This window comes from Epinephelus fuscoguttatus, linkage group LG6 (genome assembly GCF_011397635.1).
Source record: "Epinephelus fuscoguttatus linkage group LG6, E.fuscoguttatus.final_Chr_v1".
Classification (NCBI taxonomy): domain Eukaryota; kingdom Metazoa; phylum Chordata; class Actinopteri; order Perciformes; family Serranidae; genus Epinephelus; species Epinephelus fuscoguttatus.
The window spans coordinates 38467964-38495745 of NC_064757.1; the positions used below are offsets into that span (position 1 = coordinate 38467964).

General features: G+C 43.0%; 1 protein-coding gene across 23 annotated transcripts in view; it reads right to left on the reverse strand.

The window, feature by feature from the left end:
• Positions 1 to 27489, reverse strand: part of camk2b1 (calcium/calmodulin-dependent protein kinase (CaM kinase) II beta 1) — a 130155-nt gene extending 102666 nt beyond the window's left edge. For 17 of the 23 annotated variants that reach the window (XM_049578525.1, XM_049578521.1, XM_049578517.1 and 14 more), the window contains exons 1-3: positions 27178 to 27488; positions 15979 to 16073; positions 852 to 911 (exon numbers count right to left, since the gene is read on the reverse strand). In XM_049578525.1, coding sequence (XP_049434482.1) covers positions 852 to 911; positions 15979 to 16073; positions 27178 to 27239 — 217 coding nt within the window. In that variant the 5' untranslated portion in view covers positions 27240 to 27488. Of the gene's footprint in view, positions 1 to 851; positions 912 to 15978; positions 16074 to 27177 lie in introns of all 23 variants that reach the window. The other 6 variants (XM_049578507.1, XM_049578505.1, XM_049578509.1 and 3 more) reach the window with 2 other exon arrangements.
• Between the last annotated feature and the right edge of the window lie 293 nt (positions 27490 to 27782).

Sequence of the window (27782 nt, forward strand, 5' to 3'; positions counted from 1 at the left end):
AGCCTCTGGACATGAACACAGACAGGGCCAAAAACATCACCGAGGCAACTGGCATTTTGTTTTATGTTTTATTACCTCCGCCAAGGAGGTTATGAACAGATGATACAATTTTGGTGGTGATTGGTTGAAGCAAAGTGGATAAAATAATAAAATGGGAAATCCGAGCTGCTTGGCAGAGGTCTGCGCTCTCCGAGTGCTCTAGTTCTATTTATTTTTTACTTTTATAACAGGAGATGGTTTTTAGTTTTGCAGTCAATTGGTGTCTGTTCAAAATAAATGAAAAAAAGCTAGTGTAATACACGTGTGGCTTTTTGTTGCTTTTTTCCTGTTGTACTGAACCCGTACCGAACCATGACCCCCACACTCAGGTACATACCGAACCGTGACTTGTGTGTACCGTTACACCCCTACTGTAATGTCGTTTGGGTGGGTGTAGTGTGTCAAGTGGCATCTACATGAACGGCAGAAGCCAAGGTTCCTCAGAGGAGCATTGCAAAGTAACAAAATGATCCATGTTATTCACTCAACCAGCCAGTAGTATAGTGGTATAAATATATATACATACACAGATCTTTCTCATTTTAAATGTTGTCATCCCTCACACTGGGTGCTGATCAGGGCTTTTGATGTGTCACACACTTATAATTCCAACGAGCTAACAGCAACAAACAGGCTCCCCGTGAAGGGGCAGTAGAAATTTTGTAATAAAAAGTAATAAATGAATGTTTTGCAAAGTCAAATCAATAACAAAAAGTCTTGGTTTTCACTTTTCAGTAAGTTGTATTAGATAGGTTTCATTTTGATTCTCTTATTAGACGGATGTTGGCGAAAATAGAAAGACATCTCTTTACCGATGTTGGGGTGTTTCAACAGGCGACAGATCCGAGCCTCTCTTTCCAGCTTCTGGTGATCTGAAGGGCAACAGAGACAGAAAGACAGAGAGCAAGAGGGAGAGAGAGATAATGAGGAGTTATTCTTAAAATGTGACCGCAAATACACTTTCACATCATGACCTGATACTGTAGCAGCTCACTCGGGACAATCGGGTTAAATGTGAGAATGTCAAAACACTGTGGTGAGATATGTAATGACAAGGTTTGATAAAAACACACAAATGAACCACAGTATTAACATCCGCTCAATGAGATAAGGTGTCTCTCTAGGGTCTCTAAAGATCATTGGTGTTACAGAGTATCTTCACTGACAGATGGAGACATTAACAGTGATCAAATTAGAGGTAAAACAGTCCATTTAATCCAGTCTAGTCTATAATCTCATCTATTGCAATGAACATGAAGGCAGAAATTAACAAATGGATGTACAACATGAGGCACAGTGCAAATGTTTGTCAGTTTAAGTGTGTCTTCTTTTGGGGCGCCGGTGGCTTAGTGGTAGAGCAGGCGCCCCATGTACAAGGCCGTTGCCGCAGCGGCCCAGGTTCGACTCCGGTCTGTGGCCCTTTGCTGCATGTCACTCCCTCTCTCTCTCCCCCCTTCACGCTTGTCTGTCCTATACATTAAAGGCTAAAAAGCCCAAAAAAATATCTAAAAAAAAAAAAAAAAAAAAAGTGTGTCTTCTTTTTATAATCACGCCATCGTTGTACCACTTCAACAAACAGCTAAAGAAATCATGACATTTTCCCAAACACAGACCCTGTTTCAATACCTTTAGACACTAATCAGTGTGGGGATGAGACTATACTGTAAAATCTAGGGCTGCCCTTTAATAGTTGACCAAACGTTAGTTGACCAGAAAGGTCATCAGGGCTGATACCTGCGGTTATTCCACAGGCTAGTTAATAACATGTCGGGCAGGAAATCCAAAGTGTGGGATCATTTTGAGAAGGTGAAGGACGAACCCAAGGTGATATGTAAACTCATCTTCATTGGTCGACGACAAACATGATGTATCAACTGAAACATGGAAGTAGCTACATGCCCATTAGCCCACAGCGTCATTAACAGGTGGCTCGCTCAGTGTGTGATGTGCAATACATTTCCTTTCTCATAAAACTTTTGCAGATTTCTCGATATTTTGAAACCAGCCTCGGTTACATCCATGTTTACTAGCTAGCAGTCCTTTTCTTCCCTGCATTTGCTAGCGTATTACAGCCACCCCTAGTTTGGTGGAATAGTAAGATCATGTATCGTGTCACCTGCATGTGCATCCTCATGACAAAACATTGACTCTCCATCCCTCACCATAAAATCTCTCAATATATTGTGTTTCCGAAACAAACTTTGTTATATACCTTTAACATTTTTCCATCATTCTGTACCAAAAGAAAAGGGGCATTTGGACCAGTTATGCTTAAAATACTTTTCTGTAACTTAGTCCAAGTGTGAATGTGACTGTTGACTTTTTAATTAGCCAAAAGACATACATACGGTTTTAAAAATACAGTGGCTAATTACGCATTTTCAACCCCCCCCTCCAAGCACAGATTTTTGTCCAAAAAAATTTGCATTGAAACGTAAAAATGGTTTCTTATTAATGTTTGGACACCCCTGCAGGACATTCATGCAGAGGTAAACATATTTGAACAGACCTCCATTTCAGTGGATTTCTGCCTGCGGAAATATCGCCTATGTTTGACTAATGAAATCCTTTGTTCCAACATGTCATACCTCACGGTCACAGCTAGCTTGCTGCTGAAATGGGGAAACGTCTTACCAATTTGGTTTCTCAACACCCAATGTTTTACAACAAACACCACCAGACTACTACCCTGGAAATCCAGAGTTCTCACGAGAGCACAATTTGAATTTGCTCAGCGAGTCACTCTGGCAATCAGTAATGATGCTCATTACCCTTGCCCTTGCAACCGAGCTGCACCAATCACATCGGTGTATCTGATATAGGCGCGCCGGAGGCGAGCTAAACAGTTGACGACAGCGCTGCGACGACAAAGTCCGGAATCAGTCAGTAAACATTGCAAGATGGCTACAGATGAACACCAGTTGTTTGAAACAGCTTTGGCCGCTACAATGAACGAGTTAGACTTGGCTTTTTCTCTAAAAGAGGAACAGAAGACGGCGCTCGAATCTTTCCTTTGCAAGAAGGGCATTTTTGCTGTTTTGCCGACCGGATACGGCAAGAGTCTAATCTACCAGAAAGCGCTCTGGATACGTCACTCCGTGTATTGTTGTGATTGGTCGTAGTGTTATCCAATTGCGAGCAGTGATATTTACAAATGCATGCTTGGTGCCGCCCCTCGAGTTGGGCCATTTTCATTACTCACAGCCAGACCCTAAATCTTTCTAGATTTGGGTCTGGATTTCCAGGCTACAAGACTACTTCAACAACCAAATAAAGGATGATACATGGCTTGAGATCACCCAACAGCTAAGTGGTCAGCCAATGGGATTCACCATGTTCTGTACTCCTCCAAAATTGGATCGACTCAGCTTCTTCTTTTCTTAGTTCTCAGGAAAAGGTGGTCATGGTCATCGCTGCTACTGCTTGACTCAATATTGTCTGACAAAATGGAACACGGCAACATAGATAAATGGCACCATTCCCATAGTTTTGCAGAGTTGTCATGCTGAAAATTTGCATGCAAATTTTCCATATTCCTGCACCGCATTTTCACATCGCAGTGGTGACTAACAGTGCTTATCCTGTTTTAACAAAACAAATATATCAGGATATGAATGCAACATAATTATAATATCATTCCCTGTGAGTCAGAGTGCAGGTCTACTAACTTATTGTCTGCTAAGAACACTATGTATGTGTGTAGATTATGTATTTACGTGTGTGTGTGTGTGTGTGTGTGTGTGTGTGCGCGCTTATATAACAGCTTAATGATGCTAGCCAACCATGGTTCCATGGTTATCGAGCAAGCAGCAATCTTAGCCCACATACAAACGCACAGAACACACACACACACACACACACACACACAAGGGGGTGGACCACCCTGTATGTGCAGGCATGCAGAGCACAGCAGTGAGCATAAACATGAAGATGCATGTGGCCACCCACACCCATGTACAAGTTGCATGGGCTTAAAAACACACAACTGTACACATACTGTAACACGTACAGCACATGCAGGCACACAAACAGACTGGCAAATCACGAGCGCACACATTCACGCTGGCATTGAGGAGTGACAGTGAAGTGTAAGCCCAGTGATTATAGTCTTAGAAGATGAGAGGAGCGAGGCGGAGAGAGGAGTGGAGGAGTGTTGAAAGGGGGGACAGAGAAGGAGGGAGGAAGGAGGAAAAAAAATGCAAGGGCAATTAATATGCACAAAGCCTGGTTGCTGTCTTTCTGTTTCAAGAATACGACACTGCTGATTGCTGCTGTTTCACCGAACACCACCGCCTGCTTCTAGTTTTGTTTTCGCTCACATTATTGATTCATTCTTTAATTTTTCATTTGGTTTTGGAGGGGACTACGGACACACTGAATGTTTTTTTTTCCCATTTGTTTGGTTATTCCTGTGTTACAAACTGTATTTCAGACTGTCAGTGTGGTAACATTTCAAAAATAGTGTATCTTAACAGATGATCAGAAATACATTGAATAATTTATTTGTTAATCATTAGGGAAGAGGCATCATGAATTAGCACCCCAAGTGAGGCTATTGTCCATCAAGGATCACGCCTCTCTCTAGCCGAACTCACCCTGGCTGGACTAAAGGGATAGTTTGGATCTTTTGAAGAAGGGTTAAATGAGGTACTTATCCATAGTCAATGTATTGCATACAGTAGATGTCAGCCGGCACACACACAGTTTGGAGAAGCAGGCTGGAGTCTGACACAGACGTTAAGCTGTACTGCTGATACCACAAATTAGAAAAAAAAAAAAAAAAAATCAGCATTTTAGCCATTTTCAAGCATTTTTCTGTTGTTATAGCGCCACCCAGTTGCCAATTAGAGTTAAATTTCTCCAGTCACCTTGAGGCGTCCTGTTCTACATATCTACCAAGTTTAGTAAAAATCCATATGGCGGTTAGGCCTAGATAAGAAATTAGCTCTCTAGCGCCCCCATTTTGTTTGATGGGGTCAATAATGGAGGGGTCCCCTCAGATTATGTGTGGTCATATGCCTACAAAGTTGCGTGGTGATGGGTGAAACCCTTGAGATGTTATACACCTTTATGTGATGAGCCACGCCCTCTGCAATATTCATTGCCTTATAGAAGCTCAGTTTTAGGAAGTTTTCCAACTTTTGCCAAGAGGGAACTTTAGATATTGGTCCCTAGATTATGTTCACCCAGTTTCATGCAGATCGCTCAAACTTCCTAGGAAGAGATCCATTTGAAGTGTTTTTCAAAAAATTCAAAATGGCGGAAAATCTATATAACCTGAAGTTATGGGTTCTTGAGGCAAATTTGTTCCTCATGAGGAGAGGCATCTCTGTGCAAAGTTTCATGTCTCTACGACATACGGGGCATGAGATATGGCCATTCAAAGTTTGCAATTTCAATTGGTTGCTATAGCGCCCCCCTTTGGCGAATTGATGTAATATTGCTTCATTGGCATCCTCCCATGACCCTCTACCACTGTGCCAAATTTCATATGGATTGACCAAGTCAGTGAGGAGAAAAACGTGGAACAGACACACAGACAGAGTTTTCATCATTATGTAGTAAGATAACAGTTAGTGTACACTATGTTCTGAATATAGTAAAGGCAGTAATCTCAATGGGGAACTGAAGCCTTTATATCAGTTTCTTCTTTTTTTTGTTTGTGTTCATGTGTGGCTTTGGCGATTAAACAGCTTAATTTGAATTTCTGAAAGTCACCAAATGTGACAAAATTTTTCTAATCTACCTCCTGTCCTTATTATCATTAACCATGTTCATGTTTCGAACTCCTTCTGTTTTATTTTTGCAGATTCTTGAAGTGAACAGTGTCAGTGATTTGTTGAAAATGGAGAAATTGGAGTATCGTGCTGTGATCAAATATCTTCATCTCAAAGGAATGTCACCATCTAAAATCCACGAAGTTTTGCTCAATATTTAACATGACAATGCCCCTTCATATGCCTCAGTCAGACGCTGGGAACAAGAATTCAAGCGTGGCAGGGAGAGTGTGTGACGGGTCCCAACTTGAAGAGTTCTTTTCCACTGGGATAAAGGCGCTTCAGCACCGCTGGAGCAAGTGTCTTGCCCTTGAGGGGGATTATGTTGAAAAGCCAAAGCATGTATCTTGTTTTGTTTCCTTGAGGGTCAAAACTTCGTCACCCCTCATACCTGGTCAGGGAGACAAACGTGTCAATTGCTTGCTGTTTTTGTCAGTGGAGTCTGGTGGCTCTGACGAGAGCACAGATGGGGAACTGAAGCCCGCTTACCTGTCAGAACGAGCCGCCTGTCGGAAAGCTAAAGCGTTGAAATACTTATAACACCGAAACTGTTATAGATGTTTTTAGGTGGAGATTTTTAGGTGGCTAAAGTAAGTTTTGCTGCTACCACCCATCGACAGCGGTACATTGCATGGCTTCTGCACTCCTGCCGCTTCTCCAAACTTGGGATGTGCCGTCAGATATCTACCGTATGTAATTTACTGACTATGGATAAGTTCCCCATTAACCCCAATAAAAAAAAATATCAACTGCAACATGCTCCCAGATATGCCATTTATCATACTACAACATCGAATGGCTGAAAACATGTCATGAGCACAAGCATCGTACTTCATTCTGTCAGTGGCATCTGCTGATATAACGGATTTGACTCCGAGTGAGCGCAATGGTTCATCTTAGCTTTGTCTACCAGTTGGCCAGACGGGGCCTTTGTTATCTACACGTCTTTGCAGAACTGCATGACAGACGGCTGCACTGGAAACTATGTAGCTGCATGTAAAGGTAAAAGGTTTTACTAAACATCAATCAATTTAAGGAGGACACCATCCTTTACTTCTTATCAACATACTGAGCTCTCAAGTAAAGCCCTGTATATCAATCATACTGGATCAATAATGTTGACACGACATTCTGTTATTATTAAGCAAATAAGAATTAAAATAGTTAACTGCCCGTCTTTCTAGCCTCGCTTCATCTTTGAGACTGGAAACCTGTATGGATACACCAACCTCGTCTGTAGCAAGGAAGGTCTCTGTTCAGCTCCTTTACTCCAGGCTGGCTGGATCAATGGGAGATAAACCTACAGCCAACATGGTGAATGACAGATGATCTGTCCAATGCAGACCACTCATACGAGGTTTTATTATGGCGGCTCTTCACAAGCACTGCACATAAAGAAGGAACAGCGTCTGTACTGTGTGAGATAACCTGGGGGTAAGGGGAAGTGTGGAGAATCGACAAGATGGTCTCAGGTATCATCGTCTTATTTGATGTTCCCACAGCTGTAGTTCTGAATACAAATCCAGCTGATCAGCGAGTCTGTGCTTGCTTTTGGATTTCTTTACATGCTGAGAATAAAAACTGGTGAGTGGTTGAACAGCAGCTCGACTGCCAGAGGAAAATGCTGGCATTAGACGTTCCTGCAAACTACGAATGTATTACATTGGCTCGTTTCATACGTATGATATTAATGTTTCTGATGTGACCTGGTATGAGCTGACATCTTCTAGGCCAGTGGTTCCCAACTGGTCCAGCCACGGGATCCAGATTTCTCCTTCGTCATTAGCCCCTTTCACACTGTCAGATTTTCCACGAATGTTTGGCCGTTTTGCCGGCCAGCTGCGAGCGTTTATACACACAGAGGCGGATTGGCAAGTTGATCTGAGGTGCTCAATTTTCCACCTCGTAGGATAGTCATATTGGCGGAACCCTTTTAGTTTAAACAGACCGAGGCGGCCTTCTGCCACGGGAGGGGCTATTGAAGACTTGTGGGATGAGCTGTTGATGACACCGCACGTACAAGCCACTGACGGTGGATAAACAGGAAACAGCTGATAGCAGGAATTAGCGAGCAGCTAGTAGCAAGAGGGAAACACAAACCTGACAGACACTGTAAAGATGAGCAACTGGGGAGACAAGGAATTGCGCGCCCTCCTTGCCCTCGCAAACGAAGAGGCCATTAACCGTCAGATGACAGGGACGGTGAAGAATGGGCCGATTTACGAAAGAATCGCCGCCTGACCAGCCGCGGCTTCCCTCCCACGTCACTGTTTACGTCACATGCTGAGCTACGCGTTTTGTTACTTGCTCATGCCCCCCATTGCCCCGAAAAAGGTGCATTCTGTATGAACAAAAGTAGGCAGGCGGCATTTTGCTGCACTCCCCGATTTTGTTTTTATACTGCCAATGCTGAAAAAAGACATTCAGCGTCATACTGGCATTTGGCCATGTCATCGAGCTGGTTTGCTGTGTCTGTCAGTAGCTGTCCATTAGTCACTCAAAACGGCACTTCAAAATAAAACCTCTGTGCCAGAAATTCACTGTACTTCAAAATAAAGTGTGTCTTTTACAAATCTGACATCTTTGACTTGCGGTCCATTCAGAATGGACCCACGACCCACTTTTGGACCGGACCCAACAGTTGGGAACCACTGATCTCAATGAGGATTGGTGTGATACTTAGTGTTGCACGGTATACCCATACTAGAAAGGTATCGCCATACCCTGCCTTTACAAACGGTAAAACAACCCATTTTATTTAAGAATTAGGAACAAAAGAGTTTTAACAAGAGCCTTATTTCCTCCAAATTGCGTAGATTGTGTGACAGTAGCTCTGCTCCCACGTCACAGTCAGGGCAAGCCCGCAGACACCACAAAGCCCATCTGTAAAAAAGATGTTTTAAACCGACACTGACTGAGGGAGCTAACATATCTAACTTAGCAAAGCATCTTGCCACCAGACATGCTGAGCTGTTGATTTATTTTGTGATACGTCAACTTTTTTCACCATCAGCAGTTTTAATGAGGTAATTAAGGGCAATGCCATGCTTTACTTGATGTTTTACATCTCACGCCACTGACATGTTACTGTCATGCAGTCGCAGACAGGATCAAATCATATACAGCAGCCTACTTCCTTCATGCTTCTGATGATGTCTCTCATAATTAACACCCCCGCCTCTTTCACATGAACGAGCTTGTGGCTGGATAGGAAAACCCAGAGTTGGCTGAACTAGTTGATAACCAGCCTCGTAGCCTGGTTATCCAGACGGCCAGTGTTAGGGTTAGTCAAGCCAGATGACGAAAAGATATCCTGGATTAGTTCAACTGGCTTGGTAGTACAGGCCTCAGGTTTTCTTCAAGGCAATAAAATGTTTTCTTCTTTTTTGTAGCCAACACATGGGATCAAAACAGGACCTCCTTGGTGTGGTGCTGTCAGGAATGAGTTTCCGACTGTGGCGAAGTAGCAGTGGTAGTGCAGGCTGCTTTAAAAATTCATATATTTAGTCAGTCATTCAAACAGCCGACCAGTCAGATAACAATCCTGTGCTAGTGATGCAGCAGGTTAATAAGAAATGAGAGTGCTGGGAGAGGAAGCAGGATGAGGACTGGTCCTGAGGGGAAGGAGGGAGGAAGCGGAGATAAGAGGACAAGCAGGAGGAGATAGGTTGCAGAGAAGAACATAAGCACTATGTTCACTGAGTGAGATAACCCAAGGACGGCATTCAGTGAAGTCTGTCTATGTGTTGGGGGAGCAGAGAGGAGAGGAATGAATTTGGGTTAATCATCACCAGTGAGGACTGAAGTCTCAAGAGGGGAGGAGATGTAAAAAGACAGCCACAAAGACATAGAGCCAGATATAACCACTGTTCAGAACATTTGACTCGCAGCATCAGTGTGACTCTTGTCAGGTGGGAAATGTTGGGTATGATCTGCATTGTGGTCGAGGCGGTCAGGACGGAGGGACATAGTGTCATCATGCAGCCTCTGAATTTAAGGTAAAGCTTGGGCATTGGCAGGAAATTTTATCGCAGTGTCAGAAAAATGTAACGAGATTCAGTATACAAATTAACGACAGAGTAAGTAGGGTTAGGTGCTTGGGTACTTTTAAGGGTACTGACCAAATTACATCGTAGAGTACCAATTCACGTTTAAGCAATCAGTGCCAAATTTCTGTACCTAAGAGGGTATTTTGGTGAGAGCATGCCGCTTTCTGGCTGCGATGCTGCCGCCAGAGTTGATCGCCGTCAGTCTAGATCAGTGGTTCCCAACAGGGTCCAGATTTCTCTGCATTCATCAGTTCAAGGTCCACACAGTTCAATATATTCAGTGTCATACTTTCACTTGGCCATGTCTTCAAGCAAGTTTGCTGTTTCTGTCAAGAAACTGTCTGTTCGTCTCTCACTCTACAGCAGGAAATGGTATTTCAAAATAAAAGCTCTGTGACTGAAATTTACCGTACTTAAAAATTGTGTGTTTTCTTTTTACAAATTTGACGTCTTTCAATACACTTGCGGTCCGTTCAGAATGTACCTGTGGCCCACTTTTGGACCGTGACCCACCAGTAGAGCTGCAACTACTGATTATTTTCATTGTCAACTAATCTGTCGATTATTTCTTCGATTAGTCGACAAATCATTTAATCGAAAAATGTGTGTAAAATGAGGTATCTAGACCTCAAGGTATCGGATATGTTTTTCACTCAAATCTCACACGCAGCTCCATGTGACCTCACTACGTCTGACGGCTGTAACCACGACCTGAAACGTTCATTTACGCTTTAAGTCTATCTCTTCCGATAATATACAGATAAACACGAGGTTGATGCCTAATAAAAAGCCACTGAATAAGTGTATCAATCTATATTTTGCAACCTAGGCTGAACAGAGTGTGCTGTCTCTGGACGGAGCTCAGAGAGCAGCACACTCTGCTCTAGTTTATAATCCCACAGACGCTCAGAGTTAAGTCCTGAAAAAAGGTACCACTGGGTACCGCTGCCAAATTCCAGGTACCGACATGGGTTCAAATCTGAACAGTGCCCAACCCTTAAGAAGGAGCAACCGAAGAAAAACTCTGAGCCTGTTAAAGTGGTCAGTCAGTGTCATCCTCCACTTTAACCTAAAATATGCTCAAAACAAAGGTGATGAAATCTTCATGTGATAAAAATAAATACAGCTGTAATATAGAAGCACACTGTGTATTTGTCGTAAAAAGTATGGACAAATAATAAATCACGATTTAGTTACATTTGTACTTCCAGCTAATGTGATCTGACTTCATAATGTGGCTTAACACTAAAGGTTTAATACGGACTCCACTGAGGTGACTACATCTGTCCTGGTTATTTGACATTGACACAAAGCTGGCTGGCCAAAACCAGGTCAGATCACTGCTACTGCATTGCAGCTAAATCTCAAACACCACACACACACATAGAGACACACACCTGTATATATACACAACTACTCTCTATCATGATACATTACAAGGCCATACTGCAACCTCTGGCAACCTCTATCCAGAGATCATAGCCAACAAACAAGCTCTGTGATTGGCTGGAAGCCTTGCCCAACAGACCTGGCCTACATTTCCTTTTGACATGTGTTGGATAGGCATTAACCTTTTCAGGGCTGCAAGAGGTCGGGCAGGAGTGATTGAAAGACATTAAACACAGAGGAGAACCCTTGCTGTGTGTGCTTGTGTGTAATATTATCAGCAATTAACTAGAAGTCTTTAGTCTGTTCTTGTTGTGATGGTAATAGATTATTGATAGAGTTCACTGTGCAGTTGACAGAGTGCATCGCAGTCTCAGCTCCTCTGCTATGTCTGTCTGAATATCTGTTTGAGTGTGTGTGTGTGTGTGTGTGTGTGTGTCAGAGAGAAAGAGAGAGTCAGATGAGAGTCCCGTGCTAAAGGCATGTAGGCGCACAGGCGCATGGCCCTCAGCTGCCAAGTGCCTGGGGTGCCTTCTCTCGCATGACCCCTCCCTCCCCTCGGCTTCCACCTCCATCTGCCAGTCCTGAGCAAACGCTCCTCTTAAGTTGCTGCAACCAAGGCTCTAATCTCAGCAACCTTACCTGCTGCCTGAAAAACAGTGCAACAACAAAGCCACCTAAACCAAAACCCACTTCTAAAGTGGAGCAGCAAGTCATCCTGACGGCCATAAAACCTGGCTGTGGCAGCCCATGTCAGATAGGTCATGGAGCTATGAATAGGACCTGGAGTAGAAGTAGTATGCAGCAGCTCTGCCGGCTCTAACGCTGCTCTGCTGTTTCATAGAACATGGCTCATCCATTAGTAAGGAGCGCAGCGCAAGCCTCGTGCACCACCCAGTCAGGTCAGATCAGTCCTCCTATCAGATGCAGAAGCAGGGAGATTATGCTGTGCCTCAGAAATATGATGGGAAGCTGCAAGCAGCTGCACTCCCTGATAAAGCAGCTAGAGTGAAATGTATAGGTCCAATGATAGCACAACGTAAAGGTGAATTATTCATTGTGTGTGTGTGTTGCTTTGGGTCTCATCGAGCCAATTGCTGGGATTAACTGTTAGCCTCCTGCTAATAGCAGCTGGATAATCTAGGATGGGTTTAATCTCATTAAAAGCAGCTCGCTGCATTGAAGTAGAGTCAAAATGTGTGACAACTGCTGCCTAGGATGATGGCACGCAGCATTCAAATGGCAATGTATATTTTAGAAAAGGTTTGTCATCTTGTTTTTTTTTTCTTTTGTCTGTTTTTTTATTTTTTACATACAAAGCAAAATTCCAACATAAGCTCTTAATGCCTGTTTTTTCCCATGTTGTGGACACACATACATTCCTACATTGAAAATATTATGTAACAGTAGCAGTGCTAAACATCCACTTGAAAAAGTTACTAAGGAAAAACTAAAGAAAGTTGGAAAAACTGAGCCATCTAAACTTGCAGTGACTGAATTTTTGGCCACTTAGGGGCAGCAGAAAACATTCTGTGACACGATATTAACACATCACTGTTAAATTCATATGACGATCTTGTTAGTTGCTTACGTGCACATCTAGTAGTAACGGAGTGACATTATCATTCACTTATAGTCGTGTTTCTGCCCAACTGGCAAATTTAGGTCCAATATTCACTGTCTATTTGCTCTGTTTTTGGTCTCTACCAGCTCCTGACCATCATCAAGTCTTTAATTGTGTTTTGTTTGCTGTGTGGTGCTGAGCAGGTAGTGTGCAGTGGGTCTTTGGAGCTGTTTCGTTAAAAAAAAGAAAGAAAGCTGCATGCTGTGGCTGGAAACCAGGCTATGAGAGCGGTAAGGGCGAATCATAAAGTTGCGCGCCAAACATCTTAACAATAACATTGACGAGGCTTAAACTGTAGGGCTGCCCCCGACTAAGAATTTTCCTAGTCGACCAACAGTCGTCATTTAGGACCATTAGTCGACTAGTCGCCCACATCTTTATGATATTAATTGAATTATCAAATTATATATTTTGGGCGGGGCAACACAATGGTTTGAGTTGAAGGTGTGAGAAAGAATAGTATCAGTAACATTGTTAACACTGTGCTACATTACAGAGAAATACAAAACCGTACTAATGAACCTTCATTAATATAGGCCTATATTTTATCTACAAGTGCACGTCACACACTGAGCGAGCCGCCTGTTAATGACGCTGTGGGCTAGTGGGCATGTAGCTACTTCCATGTTTCAGATGATACGTCATGTTTGTAGTCGACCAATGAAGATGAGTTTACATATCACCTTGGGTTCGTCCTTCACCTTCTCAAAATGATCCCACACTTTGGATTTCCTGCCCGACATGTTATTAACTAGCCTGTGGAATAACCGCAGGTACCAGCCCTGGAAATTAGGGGCCGTACACATGTCACATCTTTAACCGCCTGGGAAACATGAGGTCTGCAACTAAGCAACCAATGAAATCTTGCCAACTAACGACCTTTCTGGTCAACTAAAGTTCCATCGACTATTCGGGGGCAGCCCTTTTAAACTCACTACTATGAAGCAGAGAAGAGCCATAAATCTGGTTGATAATTATCTGTATGTTCATCAATACGAGCGACCCTTTATCACTTCATACACTGTTATAAAAAATACTGATTATACCAACTTTAAGTATTACATATTTGGTCATGGATAAGTAACAAAAGCTGAAACAGCTAAAAAGCAGCGGTCTGTATATCGTACATCTTTTTAAAACCTCAGAAAACAGATTTATATTTTCACTGCACAAAATTTTATGAGTCAAGGAAGCAATATTAATTTTTAATAATGTCTGCTGCGGCTGGAAATAGCATGTTGAAATACAATGCCGAAAGTGCACTACATCATCATCTAATTTATTTATTAACACTACGCTGTTTCCAAGTGTCTGCATTCTCTAGTCTTAACATTTTCAAACAACTGTGCGCACTGTCTCCAGCTGGTTGATCCTTAAAAACATCCCTGTTCCACATCATGTCATCACAAGAGCACACTATCATAAATCATGCACATTTACAAAAAGTATTACTGACACAACACACAGGTTAACTGACAAATGATGCAGTCCTGATTGAAACTGACAAACAGATATGACCAGACATTCTAGGTTGATGCCCTCTGCTAATGCCTGTTAAAATGCCTCTTCCACCACACTGGGCATTTTCACACACAAGCAGTGGCTCTGTTTGTGTGTGTTCGTGTGTGTGTGTGTGTGTGTGTAGGCAGGCTAACAGTCAAGTATCAGTGCGGTGCCACCTGGCAGGGCCTCGGGAGTGGGGCTCCAGTTACGAGGCTGGAGAGGCAGCAGGAGATTTACACTGGGCAAGTGGTGGTGTGAAGAGCCACAGCGACCACTGTGGTGCCGGATTGGTCTTCATGGTCGTGGCATTTAGCCTTGGCTTTGGCTTAAACTGTTACTGGCTGCACAGCCTGTGGCACTAATTAAGGTGCTTAAAGGATCTTTTTTGATTTACTAAAACATTAAAATGATTATATACTAAAATATTATTACGGTACATTAACATATATTTAAACATTATATTAAATATGAAGCATTTGGCTTCGTCCAGTTATTGAAAATGACTGCAACGGTAGAAGGAGCTTAACTTCCCATCACCAAATTCACTCATAGCAATCACTTTTAAAGAACTCAGAGCTAAGAGCCTTCAATGCTTTATAATATCCCTCTCTCCATACTGATTATTTAATGGTTGACTTCCAGGGAAAGCAACAGAGATTAACTTTTGCTACAGGATGCTTCAGTGTGAGTCAAAGAGGAGAAAAAGAGGAGCAGCTTCAGTAGTGTGGAATAAACTGTGGCACCCTGAATGACTCTATCTTCCATCCATCCATCCATTTTCATAACCGCTTATCCTCTTGAGGGTCACGGGGGGGGGGCTGGAGCCTATCCCAGCTGACATTGGGCGAAAGGCAGGGTACACCCGGTTCGTTTGGGCAGGTGTGAACACAGCAATCGCACTCGGGTGTGCACCAAAACAACCGGACTGAAACCTTCTTGAAGAGGTGGTCTCGGTCTGGTTACAAACTAACTCTGGTGTGGTTCATTTGTGGTGAGAACATGACTGCTTATGGGAATCAGACTCAGGGAGGACGGGATTATAGCCGTGTCACCCATGCCTCCCCTGGATAGCCCGAGAGCCCATCCAAAATGGCAACCATTGTGCATTACACAGAATTAAAACCACAGAATCCCGAAATCAGGGGCAGTGTAAAAGGTGAAGCTGGTGTTCAGAATAGCCCACAGAGGGGCCACTGCAGCACAGTAGTAGCTCTACTTTTCCGTCACAAACTTCTGTAACTGTTCCATTGTCCTCCTTTTCTCATACACAGACCCCAATGTGATAAAAATGCTGTCCTACGCAGCACCATCTGAGAGGGTAATTGCTGTTAGATATCACTTATATAACTGTCTACACTGTAGGTGGGGAGGTGACCACTGGGACAGAGAAACTATGAACAAATGAGTCATTCTTGTATGGTTGTGCCTTGTACTTTTAGCATGTGAAATAATAGTGAAATTCAACTACGCTCTTTTTGTTTGAAACCCCACTATGCAAACCGGTCAGCACACAGGACACTGGTCTCAGCCCTTGTATATGTTGTGTTACAAAGGAATTAGCAACACCTGTGATGAAAACCTGAAGTATGTGTGTGCTTACCTCTTGCAGATAACTTTTTGGTGTTGATTATTTTGGCGGCATACTCCTGTCCTGTACACAGCTTCACACATCTGCGCACCACTGAAAAGGCTCCCCTGTAAAGACAGAAAAAACATTTAGTAAGCTTTGGTGCATCAGCCGAAACATTACGTCCATGCTTCTCTAATTGGATTATCCATCGGCTGTTAATGGAGAGGTATCATCAGCACACCTGCAACTTCTTGATGAATGACAAACAAAATGATGAAGGACCTCAGCTCGACTTAATCACTATAGCTGAGGGTTTTGTGGAGAACATTTTCTGCACAGCTGGCACTTTTCAAGGCCCAACGGTGAGCAGACCCGATGTCACTTGCTCTCATGTTAAGCGCAGCTACCTACATTACAAGACTATGCTGCCAGGTTTGTCTGCTTAATAGGCTCCCATGAGGTCCCTCAACCAGAGTCAGCAGATTATAAGTAACACGCACATAAGTGGCGTGTGAGAACCAGGGCTAAAATGGGCTCTTAAGACACAAACCCATCATCAGTGATAGGTCCTTTACCTTGAAAAGCCTGTCATGATGCACCCACACTCACACCAGGTCCAAAACCAAAGTATAGTGCCTTACAGCCACCTTTGTGTAAACTTTTGCATGTTGACCCAAAGCAAGCGGCAACCTCCAGGGCTGGAAAATGAAGCTGACACGAAAGTGCTAAAAACTGTGATGCTTTGAGCACCTGCTTGAGGCTGGCTCCAGATGCAGGACAACCATTTTAAAATGTCCAACTTTACAGCATAAATAAACATGTTTACAGCCTGGTACTCCCCTCATGACAACTGTACAGGGGGTTGGATTTTCTTATAACTCACCAGTTTACATTTTATTAAGGCTTAAAGTTATGCAATTAAGGGCGGGTCCTTCCTCTCAGTCAGATTCGCCCCTCGCTCCTTCACAGCACCATCCTCTGGCTCCAAAAAACCAAGATGTGACGACCGAAGTGCTGAATTCGAGGCTTCAAAACAGGAGTCCACAAACCTAGTCTCTATATACAGACTCTGTAGGCAAACCCCGGAGATCTTGCCTCCGGAAGAAGAGCGGAAGAGCCCTGGTTTCCGGTTGTAGGCTGTTTGTAGTCCACGTGATATTGACCAATCACGTTTGAGCTGGCTGCAGTTTAAAAGTTAAGCGGTCCATGCGGTGAACTAACAAGGCGGAACATAATTGGCGTCACTGCAAACTCTGAATCCATCACAATGGTTCAGCATATTTACTTATATATAAACGGAAATCGGAAACGGAAATTCGCCTCCTCCGCCCAAATCAAACCGGAATGCCAAAAAATCGGGGGTCTGCCCCCAGAGGCTGTATCGCCGTCTGCCGGAAGTCAGACGCCGAATACAGCCGATGGGTTACAGCCGATGCACAAACCAATGGGTGAATTCAAAATGGCTACGTCCATTAATTTTACAGTTATGTCTCAAAGCCAATTTGCACCATTGCTACTCGGTGGTTCCACAAACAATAACTCAAAATTTAAATGAAACTGCAGCAGGAAACTCTGAATATCTGGATGCATCTGGCCATAAAAAGTGCACATTTCAGCAGCCTCAGGCCTTAAGACAAAAATATCTCTCTTCAAATACCATAAGCAAACAATTCAACACTTGGCAGAGAATAGGGCTGCAAATAACAATTATTTAATTATCAATTAATCTACCAGTTATTTTCTCAATTCATCAATAACCTTTTTTGTCAATAAAATGTCAGAACATAGTCAAGGCACAGAAACATGCCCTGTGTTATTTTCAAGAGCCCAAGGTGACATTTTAAGATGGTATGTATGTTAGCCGGTGCTGCTATGTTAGCTCGTGCTAAACAGACAGACGTTAAACTGACTGTTACGTAACAGCAGCAACAGAAAGTTTGTTGATCCTTTCCACCAATTAAGAAGGTTTGTCTCTCACACAGGTGTTCACCTCTGCATCTGGTTCATAAACTTGTTGAGGGGTGCTGTAGTCATCTTCCAGAAGCGGCATCATGGCATTTTCCTAGTGGCACATATGACTCCAGCCTGAGCAGCAAATTCCACTATCTCATTATTTCCCGCCGTAGCACCAGTTTACTACATTCAATATTTTAACGTTTCATCTGATAGTACTAATCAGACGAAATTCTTATTGCGGTTTACGGTTAAATAGCTAATTATTAATCAATTGACTGACCTATTGACCAATTATTGCACATCTACTAAGGACCTGACTTCACAGCCTTGGCCGGCCCTGACCTGTAACGTTAGATCCACCCCAGTCTGACTGCCACTGTTTACAGCAAAAGTTTGACTGGTGCCGCTGGTCTGCCTCCACACTGAGGACATTACAGACGACCACCAAGGTCAGGGTCAAAGGTGAAAGTTGTGAGACCAGCTGGCCTGAGACTTACATGAGCAGACACTGGGGGAATTGTCTGTGTGCAGACACAAACCCAGCAGAATCCCCAGGGTATTCCAACACTGTTTCAACAACAACAACAAGCTGAGTTCGACATGCCTCATCTCAGGATTGATACTGTCTGGTTAAAGTAGTGCCAGAGAATCAACACGCTTACAGAGTGCTTTCCATGGCGACCATGTGTGCCGCGGCGAAATACGACCCAAAAGTTGTGTGTAAGCATTGCATGGGCGACACCAGCCACACACAAACAAATTATTGACACCAAACTCCACAGCTGTGCCTGGAAAGTTCACACTCTGTGAGGTAAGTATCCGACGTCAGGGCTAAAAATGCTTTAACACACATACACAGTTTAAAAAGGGTAACAGGTCGTGAATGATTGCTTTTCAAAGTCTGGTCTGACACCCAGAAGCATGGACATGCACAGATTAAATTAACCTCAAATTATTTTTGCAAAAAATTGGTGCCTTCAGCAGTCAAGGGTATTTTGTAACCGGATAACTCCGAGCGTCTGGTGTGCTGTTACAGTCTCGCAAGCTGCCTGTGGTGTAGGAGACTTGCGCACTGTAGAATTAGGATTTGTAAATCTATACTCTGAAGCTTCAAGTCTAACGGAGATGAAAACAGGATATCAAAACCAAAGAAAAACGATGAGGAGTTTTGCATAAGCTCTGCTTGCCGTTACAGATTTGTTTCTGGCAGCTGTGTGACAGAAGGACAGACTTTTGAGAGGTGCCCTTTTGAGTGTGTTTCTTTCTCAGTGAGTAACTGTGACAGGAAGCAACATTCAAGGCTGTGTGACTGTTCATATCATTGTGAAAATGCAGGGTTTAGAGGTTCTCTGTATGGAGCATTAAAAAAACTGCTTGATTATTAACTGTAACTGCAAAACACTGAAAAAAAAAAACTGAAGACCATTACAGTGTTTCAGCATACTTCAGCCCATTTACCACACAAATTATGTCATTAACATTGTTGCCAACCATTATTCAAAGGATGCTGTGGTGCTCGTAGTTTAGTACGGCAGACATGATTTGTAATAAATGGGCCAGACACACTAAAGCAAAGGCACGAAGCTTAAATGTCACAAGCCTTGCTAAGAAAGTGACACCATTAGAGAGTGAGCGCGCAACAATTAGCTCTCCTCAGATGCTGGATTAGTATTACAAAGTCACAGAGAGCGTTATCATGAGGATGCCAAGCCATTCACACCTGCGCTCTTTCCTTCAAGCTTTATGTGGCTGGGTGAATAATAAGATTGGTCTATGAAAGATATTTTGCAGTGCGGCGAGGGCATACAGATTAGTCTCTCCCACTCACACAGAGAGTTTCAAAGCCAGCGCTTCTGACTGGAGTGTATTGTGTAGAAGCTTAGATTTATCTGAACACAGCCAGGCCTACACATTTGATCTGGTGCATTCTTCACAAATGTATTTTTTAATCAAGAGCCGGGAAGTCTCAGTGGGTGTGAGATATATTAGAGTTAGGCAGGCGAAACCTTCCCTGCTAACAATATTTATTACTTAAGGGGTGAACTGAGCACAGCTGGGATGCAATGCTGTATATCAGTCTGAACCCGGCGCCATAGCATTCAGTGTGGCAGACGACCAACCATTAATAGCTGACCACCACCCAATCTATCATACTGGGCTTCTTCAAATATCTAGAAAACGGAACACCCCATCAAACACATACGTTCTAAGTATCAAACACTCACCACCTGTACGCTTTAAAGGGGGCTCTAAAAAACTTGCGTCCCAGACAACACTGTTTCACAAAAATATGCCAATATAACTCAAAGTATACAACTTTCACCTGTTGCTGGGGCAGTTAACTGTTCATTGCTCATAATCATAGAGCAATGTAGGAATACAGGAATAAAGTTATCAGTGAGTGTTGATACTCAGAATAAAGCCTTTTGGTGTTTTCCCTCCTTAGTCATTTCTTTTTCTTTCTCTTGGCATTAAAATCCATGACTGTTGGTTGACGAGCTACAGACATGAGTTTCACCTGCTCTTGAAGATGTCAGATGAGCTGCCATAAAGACCTGTTACCACCTAAAAATATACCTTAAAATAGCAGTGTGTAAGATTTAGGGAGATTTAGAGGTGTCCAGGAATGATTGCAGATTGCAACCAGCTGAAATGTCTCCCTTAAAATTCCTTCAGAATTATCTGCAGAGGTCTCTTCCTCTCCGGAAAACAGAAACAAATGGGCCAGGTAATCAAAAAAAAAAAACAAAAAAAAAAAACACCACTGATTAAGGGAGTTTCAGGTAAAAACAAATAAATGGGTAAATAAAAACTGTGTTTTTTGGATGCCATTGAAGCGGAGCAGTGGTTGATGTGAAAACCGAATGGCCCTATACAGAGCCTGTGTTTGGTTTGTCTGTTATGGGCCACTGTAGGAACATGGAGGTGTAACGATATGAGATTTCACAGTATGATAACCATCTCAGAAAATATCGCAGTTTCATAGAATCCACGGAAGGGTTATTTTTGGTTGAAAAAGCTTTACTGTAATTGAAAAATTTCCTAATTGAAGTATATGAAAAAGTCTCCCTTTTGAAAATATGTTAAAAACAAAGGGTGAGATTCTCTATTCACGTATATCTTTTTAAATATCATAGATAAGCAAATGTACACGGTACAATAACCGTCAATTTTCATAGCACAGTATACTTTTAAACTGGTATACTGTAGGGCTGCAACGATTAGTCTACTAATTGATGACTAATCGACTATTAAAATAATCTTTAACTATTTTAGTAGTCGACTAATCGGTTTTTCATAGAAAAGTACTATGAAAGTACCTCAAAATACTCTTATTGCAGCTTCTAATGTTCAAATATTGGCAGCTTTACACACTCTCCTATGACGGTGAACTAAATCCCTTTGGCGTGAGTACGAAACAAGACAAAAGATGACATAATTTGGGGGTTTGGGAGAGACAGACTGCAGCAGTTGCAGCCCTACTGGTGGGTCATGGTCCAAAAGTGGGCCACAGGTACATTCTGAATGGACCGCAAGTGTATTGAAAGACGTACGGTAAATTTCAGGCACAGAGGTTTTATTTTGAAGTGCCATTTCCTGCTGTAGAGTGAGGGACTAACAGACAGCCACTTGACAGAAATAGCAAACTTGCTTGAAGACATGGCCAAGTGAAAGTATGACACTGAATATATTGAACTGTGTGGACCTTGAACTGATGAATGCAGAGAAATCTGGATGCTGTTGGGAACCACTGATTTAGACTGACGGCGATCAACTCTGGCGGCAGCATCGCAGCCAGAAAGCAGCACGCTCTCACCAAAATACCCTCTTAGGTACAGAAACTTGGCACTGATTGCTTAAACGTGAATTGGTATCGAAGAAATAATCGGCAGATTAGTCGACAATGAAAATAATCGTTAGCTGCAGCCCTAGTATACTGTTGTAACCCTAGTGGGAACAAGGGGGTGCAACATGGCAATCTCTGTGGACAAGGATCCGCTGCCTACATTGATATTGATATTGTTTGATATAATCAGCTCATTCAAAGGTAACAAAAACACAACATCTCTTTTTTTCAGGTGACTATACACTCTTAAAAACCTACTTATTAAATTACATTCCATTTGTGCCAATATATCCCCATAAATCCTTTACACTGGACCTTTACAGAATCTGCCTTAAAACCACTTTCAAATAAGAGTGTAAGGCCCAATCCCAATACCCCCCCTTGTCCACTACCCCTTGGCCCTCAAAATGAAGCAACGAGGGGTAGGGGTAGAAATCTTTCCCTAGGAATTGGGACACCACTCACTACATCACCATGTCAGTTACGTTCACGCATACGTAACTATTTTAAACAGGAAGCTGCGAGGCATCTACCTTTCCAGCCAGCATCTACAATGGAGTCTCATTCATCCTACCGATCGCGTTTGCCGCATTCATCATGCTTCGTTTGATGAACAACAGATGACAGGGGACTTCTGCTAGCTAGCTTACTAGCTAACATTACGAGACAGCATATTTATACTAGCTGGCGTGTTATCGTAATGTGAAAAGTCCGACAATTTTGCAGAACAGGACAGATGACAGACGCCAGATAGTGTGAGCTAGCTAGCTAGCTAGCTAACAAGCAACCTGACGACACTAACGTTAGCTGAACTTTTTTCCTCATCTCTTGCTCGGTGGTAGCCATGGCGACGTGTACCCCTCGCTGCCAAGTCAGCATCTGAAATCTCTCGCTCCGAAGGGCTAGTTTCATACCCACCACCCCTCGTTGTGCCCCCCACCCCTACACGCAAAAAGGAATTGGGACACCACTACCCCTCGCGGGAACGCACAAATATAGAGGTAGGGCCAAAGGGTAGGGCTAAGGGGGGTATTGGGACGGGCCTGAAGTGTCTACAGGCGGCCATCTTGTAGGCTTTTTAGCCCTCTAAATTATAAAAATCTGGAGGAACACCTAATCATGCAAGCAGGGCTGAGCAATGTACCGATGTTATATTGATATAGTGATATGAGACTAGATATCGACTTTTGGATATCGTAATATTAAGGGTTGTCTTTTCCTGGTTTTAAAGGCTGCATTACAGTAAAGTGGTGTAATTTTCTGAACTTACAGGACAGTTCCAGCTGTTCTGTCATTTGCCTCTACCCACTTAAATCCACATTACTGATGACTATTCATCAGAAATCTCATTGTGTAAAGATTCTGTGAGAGCATCGATAGTTAGCGCTACAATATCTTCGCAATATCGACATAGTGGTATTTGGTCACAAATATCTTGATGTTTGATTTTCTCCGCAAAAACACTACAAATTGAGATTAAAAAAAAAACTCTTGTGCACAATATTGTCTACTGACAGTTGTAACTCAACACTAGCAAAAGCAAAAAAAAAAGCAAAAATGCTTACTTATTCTTGAGAGGGTTTCAAAATGCATTCTGAGAAACGTGGGTATATACATATATGAAACAAACAAACCAAAAAGTACACTTCACTGTGCATTAAATTAGCCTCTTTCCCAATTCCATGAAACCACAAAAGAGTACGACACACACTGCACACTGTAATTTTGAATATTTTGGTTGTTTTTGTTGTCGTTGCCGCTATCATCCCAGAGGTGGCTGCCTAAACAGCATGGAGCCAATCAAGCTATCAGTAAATAACAAGTGATATGCATAGTAATCAAACAACACCAGCGCGACCCATGACACCCTACAGCAGCAATGTAAACAATGAGCGCCTGATGAGGAGTGACTTCTCATTTGTTCCCCTTCCTCCTCCGCCCTGTCATAACAATACAATAACTATAATGTTGCACTATACAGTCTTAAAGCAACAGTTGGTTACGTTGCGGAAAATATCTTTGTGTCATTTTTGCTGAAACTATTATTATATTGTGAAAAATGTACATGACACATGAGACTACTGCTTTGAATGGCATTTACCAGAATCTACCGCAGCACACCAAAAACAACCAATCACTACAGAGGAGTCTATAACACAGCAGTCAAATTAGGCAGTGTTGATCAAATATGAATCATGTTACTGCATCGCCTATTTCTTGCCTCAGATATTTTCAGAAACATATTTTAGTGTCAAGTTTAGCTGTAAAATGAGAAAAAAACGTGAAACTCGACTAAGAGCTGCGTCTCGTCAAAATAAATCAAAACCTATAAGACTGGATCATGTGGGAGTTTAATTTGGACAGACACAGGAAGTGGCCACGCTCAGGTTACAAACCAACCACAGCCGACAAATATCTTTCCCTTCTTCCGTAAATATTCAGGCTGATAAATACAGAAAAGTTGATCATGTTAGTGCAGGGCTACCCAGAGCTTTACATCTGTCCTACTGACAATAGGCCTACACACCTGGAAGAAGATCAGCTCTGCACTCAGGATTTCAGGTAAACAGGCTATACGATGCTTGTTAAGTTTGCTTAGCAACCTCAGACGCAACCTCCCGCCGCACTCTTGAAAACTGGCACAAAAAAGGTGCAAGAATACCATGGGTTTTCCAGGCGGTTAAAGACGCAGCATGTGCCTGGCCTCTAATTTCCAGGGCTGGTACCTGCGGTTATTCCACAGGCTAGTTAATAACATGTCGGGCAGGAAATCCAAAGTGTGGGATCATTTTGAGAAGGTGAAGGACGAACCCAAGGTGATATGTAAACTCATCTTCATTGGTCGACTACAAACATGACGTATCATCTGAAACATGGAAGTAGCTACATGCCCATTAGCCCACAGCGTCATTAACAGGCGGCTCGCTCAGTGTGTGACGTGCACTTGTAGATAAAATATAGGCCTATATTAATGAAGGTTCATTAGTACGGTTTTGTATTTCTCTGTAATGTAGCACAGTGTTAACAATGTTACTGATACTATTCTTTCTCACACCTTCAACTCAAACCAACAAAATATATCATTTAATCATTACATTAATATCATAAAAACGCGGGCGACTAGTCGACTACTGGCCCTAAATGACGAGTATTGGTGGACTAGGAAAATTCTTAGTCGGGGGCAGGCCTAAATCATACGAACAATTACCTGACATAAGATGTTTCCTGCTAGGTTGCAAACATGACAACAGCAAAAAAGCATAAAGTCAAAAGCGGGGACTGCTACTTTCAGGAGAGGTGGAAAGTTGAGTACTTTTTTACTGAAAGATAAAACGGTAATGTTTGTGTCATTGGTGCATGTTTGTTTGTTTTTTTAACCCATATCAGTGGCTCCCAACTGGTCCAGCCTCGGGGTCCAGATTTGTCCTAGCCCATTAGTTCAAGGTCCACACAGTTTAACACATTCAGTGTCATACTTGCGTTTGCCCATGTCGTTGAGCTAGTTTGCTGTCTCTGTCAAGTAGCTGTCCATCAATCATTCACTCTACAGCAGGAATTCACCGTACTTAAAAATAAAGTGTGGCTTTCACAAACTTGACTTGTTTGCGAGTCATTTGTGGCCCATTCAGGATGGACCCGTGACCCACTTTTGGGCCGCAACCCACCAGCTGGGAACCACTGACCCACACAATGCAAGAAGCAGCTGGCCCCCAGTATTTTTACGTGATCTAATCTGGCCCCCATTCAAAAAAGTTCGGACACCCCTGGAGCAGGCAGGAGTCAGACAGCTGGATGTGGCCCATCTAATTTCTTCTGGCGTGCCGAGTTCAGGCCGATGCTGGGCCAGGTCATTTCTGATAACAGCCCAGTGATGGCAGTGTCGGCAGCCGGAATTGGGCCAGCTGATTTGGCCCGATTCTGGGGCGTCCTTCATACCAAGTGTCAGCAGAGTCGGACAACAGGACCCGGCCCAGCTAATTTCATCTGGCGTGCCGAGTTCTGGCCGATTCTGGGCCATTTATTTTTAAAAATAAAGATTACAAACAGCTTTAAACAATGTCTCCAGTTTTCAGAAGTGAGTTTGGTGACCTTACAAAGCCTTGTGCTCATTTTAAATCTTATGATATTGCTCTAATTGTCCTGTCCACTGTGTGGGAAGCTAAACATGACTTTTAGGCAGCATTACTGAACTTGCTTTCCCTCTATTAAAGCATTAGTAGAATGCACTTTGAGTGACTTAGTTTAACAGTTGTTCGTAGATTATGGACATGGTGAGTGCTGATCGAGTTCATGACATTCAAACTCCATTTTGCTACTTTTCAGTCTGCTATGGCCCCACAGCTGATTTTTCTGCAGTGTATTTACAGATATTTGTTGACAAGGACAATATTTTTTTATATTTTGCTGGAATATTTGCACAGCGTCCCTTCTAACTATGACTGATATGGAAATCTGTGTCTGTTTCCAGTCCTTCGATACTCTGCATGTACAGTAACAATAGTTTTATGACTGGAGATGGATGGGAGTTGTTTTGCCGGGTGCAAGTGCAGAATGTCATATCTCGTGTTATCTGCCACCACACTGCTGCAAAAGAGCCTCCTAAGGAAGCGGCAGTTGTCACTCACTTCACATAGTGTGCAGTGTAGCTGTGAAACTACAAAACGTGTCAATCCAGATGACACTAATTTAGTAAAGAGGTCCAAGGCAAGTTTGATTTCAAAAGACGGCAACAACAAAACATCCTGTACAAGAATGCGTTTCCTTGTGCAGATCTTTGTTTTCTAGCATTGCAGATGACGTTACTTAATTCTCCAAGAGGATATCTGATCACACCGCACAGTGACTGTCATGTGTGCAACCAGAAATACTCAATTTTCATGCACATTGACTGCATTCACCACATCTGAAGATCTATGAACCCCAGCTCTCCGTAAAAGTCATGCAACTGCTACTCTGGGTGGAAAATACTAACTATGAACCGCAGTTGGCTTCTTTGCATGTGTGGTTCAAATGGTTGCACCGCAACACATCTCTGACACCCCACGTTTGTCTGTATCTTTACGTGTAACTGCAAATATCATGCGCGCTGGTGCATTTTACGCAAGTTTTTCGTGACTACCTCGAAACGCACATGACAAAATGTTCTGAGAAGAGCAAGCATGTGTTCCAGGGAGACATTAACTTGTGCAGAGAGGGAGCGAGCGGCGTATTTTGAGAGCTGTCATCCCGAAAAAGCACACACACACACACACACACACACACACACAGTCAGCAGACACACAACACTGCTGGCCTGCAGAGTCGCTCAGCTCTGCTCTGCACAGACTGGAAACCAGCCTTCATCCATAAGACACTTCACACACACCCGCACCGGAAAGACGCAACCCAAACCTGACACAAACGCATCAAAAACAGCTGATACTCACTTTCCCAGCTCCTCGTATAGCTGATATTCGTCTGTGAATCGCGTACAGGTTGTCGTGGCCATGTCTCTCCCCTGTCTCTAGCTTCTTTACACTTTATCAGCTCCGGAGGAAAAAAAAAATTAACGCGGTAATTTTGCGCTAAATTTGCGTATTAAAATGCGGGTCCGCCCAGCAGCTGCACGGCCGTTGGAGCGGTGAAATGCCTTTCTGGAGGCGCCGAGTGAAGGAGGGTTTGATATAGTAAGACGAGGCGACCAGGGTGGGTGTCCTCTCTCCGTCTGTCTCCACTATCTGACAGCTACCGCGCTCAAAGCGACGCGTAATCAAGCCGGCGGGGCAAAGTCAGGCGACTTCCTGTTATGTTTCAGAATAAAACGCAGCTTTGATTTTGAAAGGTTGATGATCAGAAAGGTTATTAACGGATGCTTATTCTGATCATCACCTTCACATAAGATTATTTTTATCCTTTGCGCGCAATAATGATGCAACCATGTGCCAACTCTACCTGGTGTGCACAATGTTTATGAATTAGTCCATGGGCAAGGCCAGAATTTGGTACCACGTAAGGAGGCAAAATCTCTTTGGTATCAGTTCCTTTGTAGGGT